The sequence below is a fragment of the Alosa sapidissima genome, chromosome 21 (genome assembly GCF_018492685.1).
Source record: "Alosa sapidissima isolate fAloSap1 chromosome 21, fAloSap1.pri, whole genome shotgun sequence".
NCBI lineage: Eukaryota > Metazoa > Chordata > Actinopteri > Clupeiformes > Clupeidae > Alosa > Alosa sapidissima.
This window is the reverse complement of record NC_055977.1, coordinates 17,119,042-17,134,997: the sequence shown is the minus strand read 5'-3', so window position 1 is coordinate 17,134,997 and position 15,956 is coordinate 17,119,042. Positions and strand designations below refer to the sequence as shown.

At 42.7% G+C, this 15,956-nt stretch overlaps 1 protein-coding gene across 1 annotated transcript; it reads right to left on the bottom strand.

The window, feature by feature from the left end:
• Positions 1-4,334: 4,334 nt before the first annotated feature.
• Positions 4,335-7,100, bottom strand: marcksl1b (MARCKS-like 1b). The gene is made up of 2 exons (XM_042076769.1): positions 6,804-7,100; positions 4,335-5,694 (listed from the first exon to the last, which is right to left on the bottom strand). The coding sequence occupies exons 1-2, from the start codon at positions 6,888-6,890 to the stop codon at positions 5,131-5,133; spliced, it is 651 nt and encodes a 216-aa protein (XP_041932703.1). The 5' UTR covers positions 6,891-7,100; the 3' UTR covers positions 4,335-5,130.
• Between the last annotated feature and the right edge of the window lie 8,856 nt (positions 7,101-15,956).

Genomic DNA, 15,956 nt, shown 5'->3' with positions numbered 1-15,956 from the left:
ATTTTTTTAAAAGGCATTCAGAACATGTTTGATGATGGTGAAGGTTGTCCAATGTTTATACTGTAACAATACTAGTGGTATTAAATGGTTCCTAGAGTGTTGATGAGTAAAGCCTATAGTGAATGTGGATAATAGCCTATAATGTGATTTTTGAATGTTAAAAGTTGAATAAACTCTTTTGAGAGGTGGATAAACTCTATTTTTGAAATTTCAGAAGTACAAACTGCGTTTACTTGTGTTTAGCCTCCATTAAATCCCTGGGGTTCAAAAGTTAACATGCACTGTTTCCACAGTCTTAGAGGCTTGTGGAAAGTTTTGTATTTCTCCTTGGGAGCAGTTTGCAAACATTTCCATTAAGGTAGGCCTACCTCATCTTACAAATATAGGCTAAACACCACCACATCATTGAGGAAGTATAGGTGAGACCCAGAGATGAATTTCTTTATTGTTTATGTGAACTGAACAATCAAGGTACTGGTAGTTGTTGAAGGTAGCCTAGCTGTTACTGTCAGTGTCCACTGAAGAGAGTGCTGTATCATTAAAAAGCCATAGCCTAGGCCTATACCCAAAGAGGAAGGTCATTCAAGTTCACATTAATAGCCTATAGCAAATTATCGTAGATAATGGTCATTCAATGTGCTTTTCTGCATAAGACACTAAATCAATCAATGATGAGAATAAGAAATATATAAACCACACTACAAAGAATACAAAATCACTACAAAAATATATAAATATCTAATAAAATAATAGAATGCCATTTCACTCTTAGTCCATGAGCCAGACCAGATGTTGGTAACTCAAGGTGGCAAACCAGTGGTGCCATTTCATTTGTTAGACCAACCGAAGTAAAATAATACACGATAACCTCCCTAAATGAGCAGCTGTTTCATTCTCTTGCTGAAACCTGATTTCTTTAAGGTGACACTACAGGCAAATAGGGTAAACATGAAATGGATATCACCATGAAACAGGTTATAAATTATATATGAACATACCCCTCTGCCAAAACCTTCAGAATAAGAATGAAACTGGGACATTGGTGTGTGTATGTACAACTGCAGTGGCTCCTAATAAGAGAAAAAGACAGAGAAAAGGCCCTGTAAAGATGTAATTGAAACATACACAGTATGTAGCAAAATACAGTTTAGGAAATATGTGGCTTAAATGTGTATTTAGAACAATTTCTGCCATTCTTTGCACTAGTTTGAAAACAAAATATATATATAGTTTGTGGATGTTTGCATACTATTCAGTCTATCACCTGCGCCCTCTATTTGTATTGATGACTTCGTGCTGATGTTCCATCAAACTGTGTGTGTATGAGAGTTGGATTATGTATGAAGGTGCATGTGTGTTGCAGGAGTTTTGTGTTTGGTGTTTGTGTGTGAGTCTGTCACATGTTCTTGATGATGTCTCCATTATACAGCATCATTATACACTTATTAGGTTAGGAATGTCTTATTCTTACGTAATAGGTGACTCATTCTGGTAACTCCTTAATAAGTCACTTGTTGGGTTTGATCTGGATATTATAGACTTATTACAGGCTCTAGACCCAGCAGCAAGACATACAACATAAAAAAAGAAATAGATACATGAACACATTCAAACATACTCTGATTCATGAGAGTCTTAACAGGCACCCATACCAATGTTTCCACAAATATGATTGATATCTGACCGAGCTGCACCTTGGGGCTTTTGAGCATCATTATAATACAGTTTTGAGACTCATCAAGTCGGGACATGAACTTAAACATTATGTTCCTCAAGAGAGCCTGTAAAGTGCTTAGCCCTGAGTCACAGAAGAGCTTGCTTGCACTGCTTCTTCTGGGCTTTTTCATATTGATAGTATTGATGAAAATAGAAACTGTATAGCCTTCGAATACATTGTCTTAACAAGTTGTCACTATAAGTCCACATAAAAAGACAGTGTAAGACTAAGAGTCTATTAACTCTCTATTTTGATCTTATTTGCCAGTAACCTTAAATAACTGTTAACTAGTTGCATATTAAGAATTTACCAAGAATAAATGACCTATTGATTAAGAATAAGATAGTGTTCAATAAAGACCTAATGATTGTGCAATGATGCTTAATACAGACCTTGTTGAGCACTAATACATACACATATTAGTGATGTATTAATGGCTAAAATGTGTCCCCTACACTAAAGTGCTACCATAGATTGGACAATAGATTGTGTTGAATAGCTTTTATGCCAATTTAGCAATTTCTTTGTTTCTCTGTTATCCCGTAGCCTATACTATTTAAACATAAAGACCAGATTGTGACCTAACCAGCCTTGGTTTAGCTTCTCAGTACTGTTCACTGTACCAGATGCCTGCCAGGTATAAAAGTCATGATGATTACAATAGCTGCCACTCTACAGAAGTTATCAAAAATGTCTGCAATATATTTTAGGCCCAAGTGGTAAAAACATGGTTAATGGACAACAAGAAACAACAAAGAAACAAACCTAAAGTTTTAGAGTGGTCATCACAAAGTTGTGTCCTTGACCCTTAATGGCAAATTTGTTGTCTGAACTAAAAAAAGTGGCTTCAAGCAGGAGGCCCCAAAAACCCAGTTCAGTTGCACCAGCTCTGCCTGGAGGAATGGCCCGAAATGCCTACAGAGTGTGGTGTGAAGCATGAAAGCTTTTTTTTTTCAGTCGCACCATTTAAAGGCAGTGTCACTAAAAAGTAACAAAGTTGCCTCACTCTACAAGATGGTGTGGCACTTTCTTCCTCAATCTGTTTAATTCGTTATGCTGATAACATATACATGTAGTAAGGACTTTCTGTGTGTTCAGAATTGTAGAAACTAACAGCTCCTCCTTAGTTAGATCTCTCTCTCTCTTCTGGTGTTCGTGTTCGTGTGTGTGTGTGTGTGTGTGTGTGTGTGTGTGTGTGTGTGTGTGTGTGTGTGTGTGCGTACGTGCGTGTGCGCACGTGTGTGTGTCTGCGTGTCTGTGTGCGTGTCTGTGTCTGTTTTTACATTTGGAAGTCATCGAAAGGGATTCCAGAGAGGGAACGCATATAACAATACTGTCATATGTGAATGGTTTTAATTATCTTTCAGAAAACCTCTGTGCAAAACATCATCATTTGATGAGTTCATTAGATTCATCATGAGTTTGACACAAAATACAACCAATCTTCCGGCATCTTACTGCTGGTGGCCAAACAAATACACCAAGCAGCAGAGTATTCCATATCAGCAAAGATATTAACGGACACTGCTTCCTCTCCCTTTGAACTATAACACCCGTAATTAAATAACTGCATGCTGAACTATTCAGAAAAATTGACTCCTAAAGAAATTTGGCCTCTAATGTGGTCTATTGTGTCTGCCTCATGCAACAAATTAAATCTACCACATGATGGCGCCCAATACCCATTTTTAATCATTCTGTGGCAAAGTGTTTAAGTTTTTTATGTGGTTCATCCTGCTTATTACTAAGCGTATGCTTATAAACAGCTTAGTACAATTTTATTACATATAGGCTAATAGCACTCCTCAGCCATTTAAAGAGTTTCAAAAAGGAATTGACGATAATTTTTGCAACAATCTTTTAACTGTATTGTTGCATGCTGAAGGTCAAAAATATTTCATGCTCAGTCAGTTTAACCCATTATGAGACAGATGCATGTATGCAGTTGCCTTTGCTAAGGTTATGTAATTGCAAGTGACCAATTTCATTGGACATAACAGCAGAAAATGTCAATGAATAGTCTAGCATGATGATCACATTTTTAAAAATTACAGGTGTTACAAAGTATGTGAGTCATTACTAAGAAAATGCACATCCACGTGTAGAATATGAAGAAAACATCAAAATAACACTCATGATGATGTGATATATGCGGATGTTGCTTCCAGACCACAGTTATTCAGGATGTGATGCTGATGGTAGCTGACACCACCACACACTTGTGGACACCTCATTGTAGGCCACAGAAAAACAAACAACTATAATAGCATGACCGCACAGATGCCATATTTGTAGGATAGTGTGTCATTTTTTTGTTTATACTTTTTATACCTACAACGTAGGTGTGCATCATGTTTATGAGTAATGTCATGATGATGACTATATTTATGCTCTGTCTAGGTTGTCATGTTTCTATGATTAGATTTTAATCTTATTTGGATCATGCTATGTTGTGAAAGTGAGTGAAATAAACCTATGTATATTTGTGTGAGCAAAATGTGTTGTTGTTGTTTAATACATGACTTGGCCTAAATGATTTGGCTGTCATTATGAAATGATCTGTGTTCATTTATGTAAAGATCCATTCCCTCACCCATAGAAGTACAGGAAACCAATGTAAGTAGGTAACCAACATTTATTTACCATTATCAACTTTACAATAAAACCAGTAACATCTTTAAACATTAGCAAAATAAAGAACAAAATCGGTCAAATGTATTTACAGAGACAAAAAAGCAGATCAAGGCTCACATTTAACACATAACAACTCTGCTTCTTTTAAAACTTCAAATGTGAACATAGCAAGCTCAAATGTGTTTCTTTTTTTCTGTTTAGCCAAGATGAAAATTAAATTGCGATTTTTTTAAACAAACAAGACAAAGCCTTCTGAATATTTAAAATGGTTCTCTATACACCACAAAATACTTAAATTTGGGTTAAAATATAGGAATGTAGAAAGTTGGCAAGTCTTTTGTCATCTTTTTCTCAATCTCCATTTTTTTTTTCTCTAAACAGTCACTTAATGAGGTGTTGGGCACCTCTCGCCTTCCTGTTGAACAAACATATTTAGCATCTGCGGGTGTTTGGGAGATGCACAGCCTTCGACTCCAACTCTTACACACGTGTTCAACCCCCTTCTGACACTGAGTCCCATCTGTGTGGATGCAGCTGAGTTCCAGATCATTGAGCCATAATCAGGGAAGTGAACTAGTGAGTCTAGTTTTGTCTGTTGTTATTATTCTTAAAGAAAGTGGCACAAGGAGTCTTTTTTCACATACATGTGTATATATACATATACATATATCCATGTATATATACATATGTATACATATACACATATATATAAATATATATATATATATATTTGTATTTTTTTTTTTTGAAAAACAGTTCGCGGTCCTTGTGAAGTACAATCACTCTTTCTGTTCGGATGGTGCGGGTGTTGAGCTGGTCTCCTCTGTTGGTTTTGTGGGCTCAGCAGGGGCGGCGGCAGCAGCAGCAGCCTCTTCCTTCTGGGGGGCTGGGGCCTCCTCAGCCTTGGCAGGGGTCTCCTCCGCCTTGGGAGCTTCGGCCGCAGGGGCAGCTTCCTCGGCTTTGGCGGCCTCCTCCTTCTTCTCCTCGGCGGCAGGGGCAGCGTCCGCGGCGGCGTCCGCAGCTGGGGCGGTCTCTTCGGCCTTCTCCTCCACTGTGGCGACCGCCTCCTCCTTCACCTCCTTCTCCTTCTTGTTCTTCTTCAGGGAGATGCCCTTGAACTTGAAGGAGTTCTTCAGGGAGAACTTCTTCTTCTTCTTCTTGGGGGTCTCTTTGGTGGCCTCGCCCTCAGGCTTGGCGGCCTCACCCTCGGCAGCCGGAGCGGGTTCGATGGCATCGCTGGCACCCTCTTCTTTGGCGGCTTCGGCTGAGCCGTTGGTGGTGGCGGCAGCATCGCCCTCAGCTTTGGCAGAAACATCACCATTGGTCTTGACATGACCATTCTCCTGGAGAGACACAAAGAGAATTGGGGAATTGAATATAGCGTTTATTACTCAGAATGGTGCTTTTCACCGACATAAATTATTAAATATAAGCAATGTGCAGCCTCTGGGCAAAATAAGCCGAACTCAAATGATTTTATGCCACCGAGGTCGTCGACAAACATATCGTTGATGCATCGTGCATAATGAATGGATTTTAGGTGACGCCTTGCAGTACCTCGTGTAATCGTTGGGGGGCGACCTAACAACGCAGACATGCTGCTTGTGTGCAAGCGGTCGAGACAGCAGTCTTGAGACAAAAGGCTGGAATCGATCTGTGCATCGTTACGAATTCCATTATGATTCCCAAACGTTGTCGTCGACAATAAAGTCGTTTACAACGAGTTAACACACCGTCAAACACATTTAACAACTAAATGCAACTTAAATATTTTGAGATTTGACAACTTTTTAATTGAATATATCTTTGATATATCCAACCACTGCATGTAGACATGCATACTAGTCCCCCGTCTAGACTCGCCAGCTCATGCGTCTGCCAACGATGTCGCTCGCTCTAGAGCCGTACTGTCACATGAAAAACATGAACAATTCTAATTATTTCATCGATACAAATTTTGGAACTATAGTCAACCCCAATCAAAATTGCCTGAACAGTTCTAAAATAGAAAAAAATAAAGCAATAGAAACGGTCTAATTTAGGCATTCTCCATCAATGCACCGTCTTGCACTTCGCTGCCAATCGAGTCCATTTAACCAGCCAGTCAACCAAAAACTGTTAATCATATAGGCCTATGTCCGCGACATTTTCACATTTCTACATATTCCACACTATCAACTGGGTTTTGATGGACAGCTCTCTACTTTTGGACACGCGCATCCCTCGAGTCTCCAACCTCTCCAAATCACAGAAGCGCGCAAGCCGGATTGACTGTTATCTGTAAGTAACAATATAGCCTTTTACAGCCTTATGCAGTAAAATAACCAGGGTTCGTGCTTAGTTTTCCTATTTACAATTACAACAAAGCAGATACTGAGAGCGGAGCGGGGTCTGTGTCGATGTGGGTGTGTCGCCATAACAGCGTGGTGATAACCGAGGAGCCAGTGCCTACCTGTCCGTTTGTCTTGACGGCAGCCGGGTCAGCCGCGGCGGCTTTCCCCTCAACAGCCACTCCTCCCTTTGATGCCTGGGATCCCATAGTGATGAATTTGTTATTTTTATGTAAAGGAAATGAAAAGAATCTAAATCGGAGAGTTGAAAAATAAATCCAGCCCAAGGAGGGTGTTGTTCATCCAACGCTTAAAGGAATTTCTCTTTATTCCTTAAGAATGGAAAAAAAAATTCAGACTTCTCCAGACCTCGTTATCCCCAGACCGCTCCTATCGTGAGAAGGAACCTACTACTACCAGTACCAGTTGAACAGCGCTTCAAGATAACCAAATGCACCACCTATGGGCGTGTCCCTACAAGTTTAACCAATCTGAGAAAACGAACTAGTTTCTCCGCCCAATTTTAGACCCCTCACCCCCCCTCCAGTTCCCACCCTCTAATGGCAAAAAGGCCTATGCCATTTTTAACATCATCGTTTGGAATGCCGATCACTCTCCATACCGGCGTTGTTAAATTACAAATTATGAGGTATAATTTAACTGCTAGATGTTATGAATGGAAGTCGAATTCGTCGTGTTTTTGGAAACTGCTAAGCAGCAATAGAACGAAAGACAGCTATAGATGGTCAATGTAGTCTACAATACATGGAGTAACCTCAACTGATCCTAGAGATATGCTAGCCTAATCACTTATCAGCCATTTAATATAGGCGATCTACTCCATCCTCGTAATGTAACTACCAGGTCCAAGACTACAGTGTACAGAGTTTCATCAAGGACTGTAATCAAAGTATCTCTCTCTCTCTCTCTCTCTCTCTCTCTCTCTCTCTCTCTCTCTCTCTCTATATATATATATATATATATATATATATACATTAAAAGTATGCTGCTAAAGTTGATGTTGGAAGTTGTATGCCTCCAAACCTGTTGATTCTGGGTTTTATTTTTACTTTTAGCTCTCTTGACCTTTTCATTTAAGAGAGTTGCCACATATTTTACCATTTTGCCTTTTCAGATTAAAATAGCCTCACAACACATTATTTCCTATACCAAAAATAATTTAAATCATTACAACACGCCCGTACATTGGGGGGTCTTGAACTGCGTCAAATGGTGTTACAGCTGCTTTAAATGGAAATAGTGCTGGTTTTTCTACACCACTCATAAATCATCCCACCCTACTGTGGCCTTGTAGAATGACATAAAGTATCCACTGTTAGCAGAGGAATGCCAAGCACGCAAGCACTCACATAGAAATGTTCACCTCATTTGTGTCAGGGTTCTATTTCAGAACAACTCCAACCTCTTGGAGAGTGTGTGTAAGAGTTATGAGGCTTTAACTGCTCCTTTTAGCATCAGAAGGAGAATGCCATGAATAACCTCTATTGAACACAAGGTGCTTCTTCTTTTTCTCCCTTTGGGGACTGGTGGATGGGACAAGGTTCTGTTGTGGGGCATCAATTTTTTCTGCTTTGTCGTTTGGTTTTGATTGGTTTCATCATTTCGCTCTCTTTTCTAAAAGCCAGTGTGTGTGTGTGTGTGTGTGTGTGTGTGAAATATCTTCTTTGTAGAGGGCAGCTAGCTGTGGAGCTGTTAGACGTCCAGGACGTGCCACACACTGGAGGTGTGGTCATTTCATACATGTTTGGACGGCCTTGGCCAACAATCCATGTTGTGTCTCTTTTAAGTTTTAACCACCCCACCCCCCACGTCGAGTGATTTTTTTTTTGTGAGCTGGAAATGCTAATGAGTTGTGCTAATGGCCCGCTGATGGGACTGTAAATAGGCCGGCTATCAAACAGCATTTTACCTCCAGACTGGTTGGGACCCAGCAGGAAGAATGCTGTGGTAGTGGTCGGGGAGGAGGAAATGGGTGAAACTGTCAGAAGGAGGTGTCAACCCCCACCCAACCCCCCTCCACCCTCAGGCCTCAAAGACCGAATACCTGACCTTTGATTCTCCAGCAGAGACGTCATATGCCAGGTGGCATGACTGCCATATGTGTGCATAAACAAATATGCTCACATCTGCCATGTGGACCCTCTGAAGCCGATCAACAAACGTCTTTCAGAAGTGAATTAAGGGGTCAGCCCAGTAACCTTAGGTCAAGACACCATAGAGACAGTTCATGAACGTAAACCCTTTAAGTGACCAGTGGTCGTCCGTTAGTTTATTATTGCGACTTAATCATGAACTTCCTGTCCTTTATTTACAAGTTCGAAATCCCCATTCCCATATACATTAATGGAAATAATCAATCTAGGCCAATGGAATTCAGGTCAAATATGCACAGCATATTGCTGAGTAAATGGAATTCTCAAGAGAGCACATTCCCATAAAGACCTGATAAGAACTGAAACCTTTTCATAAACTCATTATGGACCATGAGATCTGTTTCTTTTTTTGCACAGCGTGCAATCTGTTTTTTTGACAATGTTACGATGTATCAAGCACGATGTGAGAGAGAGATAGCGACATTGATACAGTTCTCTGGGTAGTTTTGAAAACAGTAAGTATATGAAAATGGTCAGGCTTATGTTTTCTACTCTTTCACTTTTCTCTATCCCTCCCTCCCTCTGTCTCTCTCGATCTCTGGCCTTGAGGCTGTGGACTGATTTCAGCGACGCTCGACGTGGGGCATCTTATCACTCCCTTTTTTTCAACCCTTCGCGGAGTCAATGGCGCTTTTTGTTAGCTTGCCCGGATTTCATGCCTGAACACTGACTGAGATTTCTATCCTCAAAAGGCCCTATTGTTCTCCTTTCAGAAAGCCAACTGATGAGCATCACAAGTCGGGGTGCATGGAGGGGGGGGGAGGGAGATGAGTGAGTGAGTGAGTAACAGAGGGATAGAGAGAGAAAGAGAGAGAGAGAGATTGCATACATCAATGAATTCATAGCTTTCCAAGAAATTTCAATTGTTTGTATTAAGCTCTTACTGGCTCCTCCTATTGACTTAGTACGATCTCTTAGCACACAGAAAGAACTGAGACTTTTTTGTGTCACTTATCTTCTTAAAGCCTTAAAGCTTCAATTTTCTGTCCCAAGGTTTTTTTTGCATCAGTCTTTTGTCTTCAGCGGATGGGGTCAGCAACATGAGCTCCCCCTTCCTCTAATCTCTGGTGGTCATCGATCAATAAAAAGTGCTAAGATCCTGAGACATGTGTCTGAGACAAAAGGAGCATATGGCGGTGTCTTCCACAAGACAGATGTCCAAGTTGGGGTGGCCAAGCAAGAAAAATAATCTTGACTTTAGCTTTGAGTTTTAGCTTGGGCTGCGGCTAAAGGTTGAGGTCACAAGGTCAAGGGGCATTCTCTATTCTTTGATCGTCCTCACGTTTTGCATGTAGGCCTTGACGTGCCACTGAAAACATCAACATAAGATCCTGTGAGGGAGGATGGCTGAGTAACACCAGCACTGTGATATAGACGGACCTGTAGGCCCAAGACCACCATGATACCCTGCTGAAGCACATATTTAGCTATTCTGGCTGAACACTCGAATAGGCAGCTTCTCCCTCACAAGGTGATTTTTGCACAGCTGCTCCTTACCAAGGACAATCATGCACATAATCCGTGTCTGTTTACACTGACATCTGTAATTTGATTCAAAATGTACACTAATATTTAGTTTGGCTTCAAACATTGTGCTTTTCTTGTCCAGAGCCGATTAAGCAGGACATCACCTGTGTGGCTCTCCGTTTTTCCTGTAAAAGCCCACCTGGCAGCCAGGGATGTCCCTGAAATTCTAGTGGTGACTGGGAAGTACTGTCTGTTTATCTCTGATGCCCTCTGCTTCCAGTTAGTTTCACTTCACCAACCTCTATAAAGCTATGTCTTTGGATAAGATCACATGGCCTTCATGGCAGGGTGGTGGAGGAGCTGGAATGTACCTGAAACACCGCTGTGATGAAAGGGTGGCAGCTTCTGATTGAACAGAAAGAGCAGAGCTGGGGGAAGGCAGGGGGTTTCCATATTCTGGATTGTCAGACCGGTATTATATCTGTATGAGGTCATTTAAGGTAATCATTAGCTCAGGCGTTTCACTTTCGCACTCTCTGTTCAGCTACTGTTTGTTAGATGTGTGTTACTTGGCCTGTGTGAATGTGTTTGTTTATGTGTGTGTGTGTGTGAGAGAGAGAGAGAGGGAGAGAGAGAGATAGTGTTTTGTGTGATTCTTCCAACACAAGCAGATTTATCTGGTTAAAATCAGGGGAAGTCCCAGAAACAGAGAGGGGAATCCAAAAAACCCCAAAAACTGTAGTAGTAGTTGTAGTTCAATAGCATTTGATTTCAATGACATTTCAACATGAAAGTGAAAGTTTTTTTTGTTACTTTTTATGGGCTTGCACTTCAAAATCTCTTTTCTGTTCAAACTTTGGACTCGCACTGGCTAGTTCTGAACCTGATGCACTCACACACACACACGCACACACACTATGATGGTGGGGGATGGTGACCCTGTCCAACCGTCATTCAGCCGTCCGCCACCTCACGGTCATCCCACCGTCCGCTAACAAACCCGTGCTAATGACCCTCCTCATGCGGCCATCTCGCCAAACGCTCCTCCATGTGTGCATGTCTTTGTCTCCCCAGCAATCTCTAAATGAGAAAAATGGTTTGTTTACCGCGTGGCGACGAGATTTTGTGAATTAAATTAGGCCAACTGCTCTGAGCAGCGGCGGTGGCGGGTATTGAGAACAGATGTGTCTCTGTGTGTTTCTCGCACACACCTCTCTCCTTTCACCTCTTTTCTCATTCTCCTCTTGCTCTCTCTCTTTCTCTATCTCTTTCGACTCCCATGGTCACTGTATACCAGTACGGTGGCCCACTACATAGATGGCGGCCATGTTAGAGCAGCAACCCCATCGGAAAGACTGACAGAAAGAGAGATTGGATGAAAAAGGTGGGGGGTCTGTAGGCAGCTCCGGGCAGCAGATTGATACGTTGAAAACAATGTGACCACAGGTGAGGTAGGCAGATAACGTTCAGAGTGGCTGGCGCTTGTCTGAGCCATTTTGATGGACAGCGGAGTGAATGGATTTGGCAGTCTGATCTGACCAGCACCCCGTTTTTCCTTTAGGCCTCTTTCTCTTTCTTTTTTCCCCATCTATCTATTTATTTTTTTCGTCTTTTCAGGCTTTTACTCTGTTGTACTTCGGTCTATCTCTATCTATTTCTCTCACTTTCTGTCTCTCTCTCTCTCTCTCTCTCTCACACACACACACACACACACCTATTCCTCCTCCCGTGCCTCTTGACAACTCAATGGTTTCAGGAAAGAGAAAGATAGAGAAAGAGAAAAGGAGAAAGGGAAAATGAGAGAAGAAGTGCTGAATGCGCTGCCATCCATGAAAGGATGAAAGGAGAAGCGTCTATTTTTGCTGTGCAGCGTGGGCTGAGCAGCCGTCCTCCACGCTTGAGAGTGTGCACGCGCGGGCACACACACACACACACACACACACACACACACACACACACACACACACACAGTCACCCATGACAATGAGGAAGCAAGATCCATTTTTGGGAACCACGTCCATGACTAAAAGAGGCACGGTTTTACACTGGGATCATGTGCTTCTGCATCACCTATAACCCATCTCACCCAGAGAGAGAGAGAGAGAGAGAGAGAGAGAGAGAGAGAGAGAGAGAGAGAGAAAAAAGCTCGGAGGGGACACAGATTGGCTGGTTGACGGGTGTCTGCTGGGGATTCAGATCTAGAGATTAGCACTGCGTTTTTTGGGGGGGGATTATAATCCCTCGCTATTGTTATAATCACCAGGAGCCGTTCGTGGCAGTCAGCGTTTCCATTATGCAACAGCATTCCAATTAGTTTAACCTCTTAAAACACAGACAATGGATTATACAACAAGCCATGTAATAACACCATGGCTAATACAGTCACCTGGCAAAACATATTTGTGAGTTTGCACTGCATTTGAGAGCAATGGGCACAGGTTTTTTTTTTTAGAGGCAGTGTTATTCTGTGTGTGGTAAAGGTTTAGAGCACACAGGAGTGAGAGGAAGCTGGATGCAGGTCAGTGGTGCAGAGAACACAGATGGAGCTACAGCCTCAGTCCATGACATGCCAACCTGGATACATTTATATCAAGAAAAAAGAAAAAAACCCTACTTGCTACAGTGTGTGTGTGTGTGTGTGAGTGTGAATGTTTATGTGTCACCCTGTGAGTATTATTATAATTGCACCCTCCCCCCCTACACAGACACACGCGCGCACACACACACTGTTTACATCTGTTGTCATAGTAATAAGGTCAGTGGCACGCTTATATGTCAGAAGGGATTAATGCTTACTCATGACTATTTCACTCTGACCATCCGCTCTTCCCTTATTACAGTGCATATGTGTGTGTGTGTGTGTGTGTGTGTGTGTGTGTGTGTGTGTGTGTCTGTGTCTGTACATAAGTGTGTGCTTGTGATGAGATTTTGCAGGGAAATGCTTGTAGTGTATTTCTGTATGTCTTGAAGCTATATGAGCTAGGGGTCTTTGTATTCTGTCTGTTTGTGTGAGTGTGTGTGTGTTGGGAGGGGGGCTGAGGAGGAAAAGACACTATGCACTGTCTGGGTCACATTTACACCAGTATGACTAACATGAAATGGGACAAACACACACACACACACACACACACACACACACACACACACAATTAAAAACTGCACACTCTCAGTCTGTAGTTGATCTTCCCCCTCGACTCAGTGTATAACCATGTCAATGTTTCTCTGTTGAGAGTGACTCCTAGCCCTTGAGCAACTGACACCAACAGCCCTCTTCTGGAGCACTCTCACTTTGTGACTGGGCACTGCAGCGCGGCTGGGCAGATTTGAGTGCAGAGCAAGAGCCCAAATGAGAGAGAGAGAGAGAGAGAGAATAGCAGGCATACTGATGAATGGGATGATGGCACACTAACCCACTAATGCTGCAGCTGTACTGCCAGTGGGTCTACTCTGTCCTACTGAACCATGCGCCTTCAACACACACACGCCTCTCCCCTACCCTACCCTCCACACACACACACACGCGCGCACACACGCACGCACGCACGCACGCACGCACGCATACAGACATCATTTAATTCATTAGCTCCATAATGTAACTTAACTTCACAATAGGATGTGTTACAGCTCAGACCAGCTCTTTGTGGGGGGTAAAAAAACAGAATGACAGATAAACACAAAACACACACACAGAGACACACACACACAAACAGAGCATTAGTCTGACTGAATGAATACCCTTCAGTTCCTTAAAAAATGATATCAGGATGGTCAACAGGGGCAGGGTGGTGTGACAAGGGGGGGGGGGGGGGGGGGCTGCCATTTTGGAGCAATGGAGCCAGAGCAATTTACTCAGTGTCTTAGCATACAGAGAGGTGCATTAAGAAGGGCCGTCCCTGTGTGTCCTGCCGAGAGAAAGATAAGCTCGGGGTTTTCGGTTGACAGAGGCTAAATCTAATTAATGACAAATGGACAGACTGCAAAACCTACCCAGTGTGTGTGTGTGTGGGGGCATGTGGATGGGTGGGGGGATGGGTTTTGTGTACTGTACATTGGATGATAAGGTAGTGAGTGTGTGGGGGGTGGGAGAGTTGTGGGGGTAGGGTGGTGTTAGTAGGGGTTTTCGCATGGAGGTCAAATAGTGTGGATGAGGTGTGAGTGTGTTGGGGTGGGGGTGGTATCTACCTCTAACAGGGAATGTTTTGGCATCAAACATCCTCATTCTCTGTTTCTGTCTCTCTCTCTTAATCGCACTGGGATCTTTGAGAGATTCTCTGTCTCTTTCTTGCTCTCGCTCTCTCCCCTTCTCTTTATTGCTCTGAGATGCATATCTCATGCCCTCAAATTTAGACTCAGGGCTTTCTCCCTGCACATCATTCTCACTCTTGCTCTCCTTCTCAGCCCTATATCCTTAATTGCCTCCATCCCCTTTTTCTCTCCTTCCTTTAAGAATGCCCCCCTATCTCTCTCTCTCTCTCTCTCTCTCCCTCTCTCTGCCCATCCATCCCTTTTAATTCGGCTTTCTGCATCTCCCTTCTTCTCCAAACTTAGGGGTTTCATTCAGTGTGCAGAGTGCAGATTTGGACGTGTGAAATTCCCCCTGCAATGGCACGCCATTTTTCCTTTTCCCAAGGTGAGTGGCACCAACCCCCCCACCCCTTCATTAAATCCCCTCTTTTCTTTTCTCTGAAGGCAGCCAGAGGATGAGCGGAATGGGGGAGTGGGCCCAGGTCATTATCGACATCTTTTGTGGAGGGTTTTGAGACTTGCGTCAAAAGCGAGACTTGCGTTTTTTTCTTTCCCCCAAACGTGTACTGCAGCCAAAGTAGGTCACTATCGAACCTCTAGATTAACCCCCCACTACAGACACACACACACACACACACACCTTCTGCTCCAAATGGGCCTACTCCACACACAGGGCAAGAGTGTTCTTACATGTACTTTTTTTAAGCATCAGTCTGTCACCCTGGTGGATCATTCTAGAAAAAGGAAAGCATTGTTTCTCCTCACAGACCCATGTGTGTGTGATGTGTAGTGTTAAAATCTGCTTTTATCACCAAGTGCCCATCTCTGCTATCTCAAAAATAGAAGCTGTGAAGGAGCAACTCTCTGTGATGCCACTCGAAAGAATGCAAACTCCAGTTCTTCCCCGGTGACAAAGAGAGCTGCTATTTCACACACGCTTGCGGCTGGCTCCATTCACTACAAAGAGAGCAGAAAGCGCCTCAAAAAGGCCCACTTAGATCCATGTCAATGGGTCTAGAGCTGTTGATTAGCGAGAAACTCAGAGGCTAACATTATTAGCGAACAAGGTCACTTTAATCAAATTACTTAGGACATAGCTGCTTTTGATCACGCCAGGGTCCTTGCTTGTGTCCACATCAACGGTCCTATTAGGTTGGCGATCACTGTCCAGTCTGACTTGGCAGTGACCGTACCAACCATCAAACTGGCAAGTAATAGCCAGTACTGTGCCATAATTAGGCAAACACCACATCTGAACAACTGTTTGTGGACGCGTGTAGATCTAATTAAAAGTTCAAGCGCGCCTCCTCAATGACAGAGATTGTTGTCTTTTTCTTCTCTGGCAACAATACTGAGCTTTGTATGACAAAGTCATTAAAAAAGCTCTCT

Bases quoted from the DNA above. Each gene is read 5' to 3' on its own strand.
- marcksl1b (XM_042076769.1), bottom strand. From the start codon at position 6,890: ATGGGATCCCAGGCATCAAAGGGAGGAGTGGCTGTTGAGGGGAAAGCC. The intron at 5,695-6,803 runs GTAGGCACTGGC...GTGTCTCTCCAG, and splicing joins CCGTCAAGACAAACGGACAG to GAGAATGGTCATGTCAAGAC.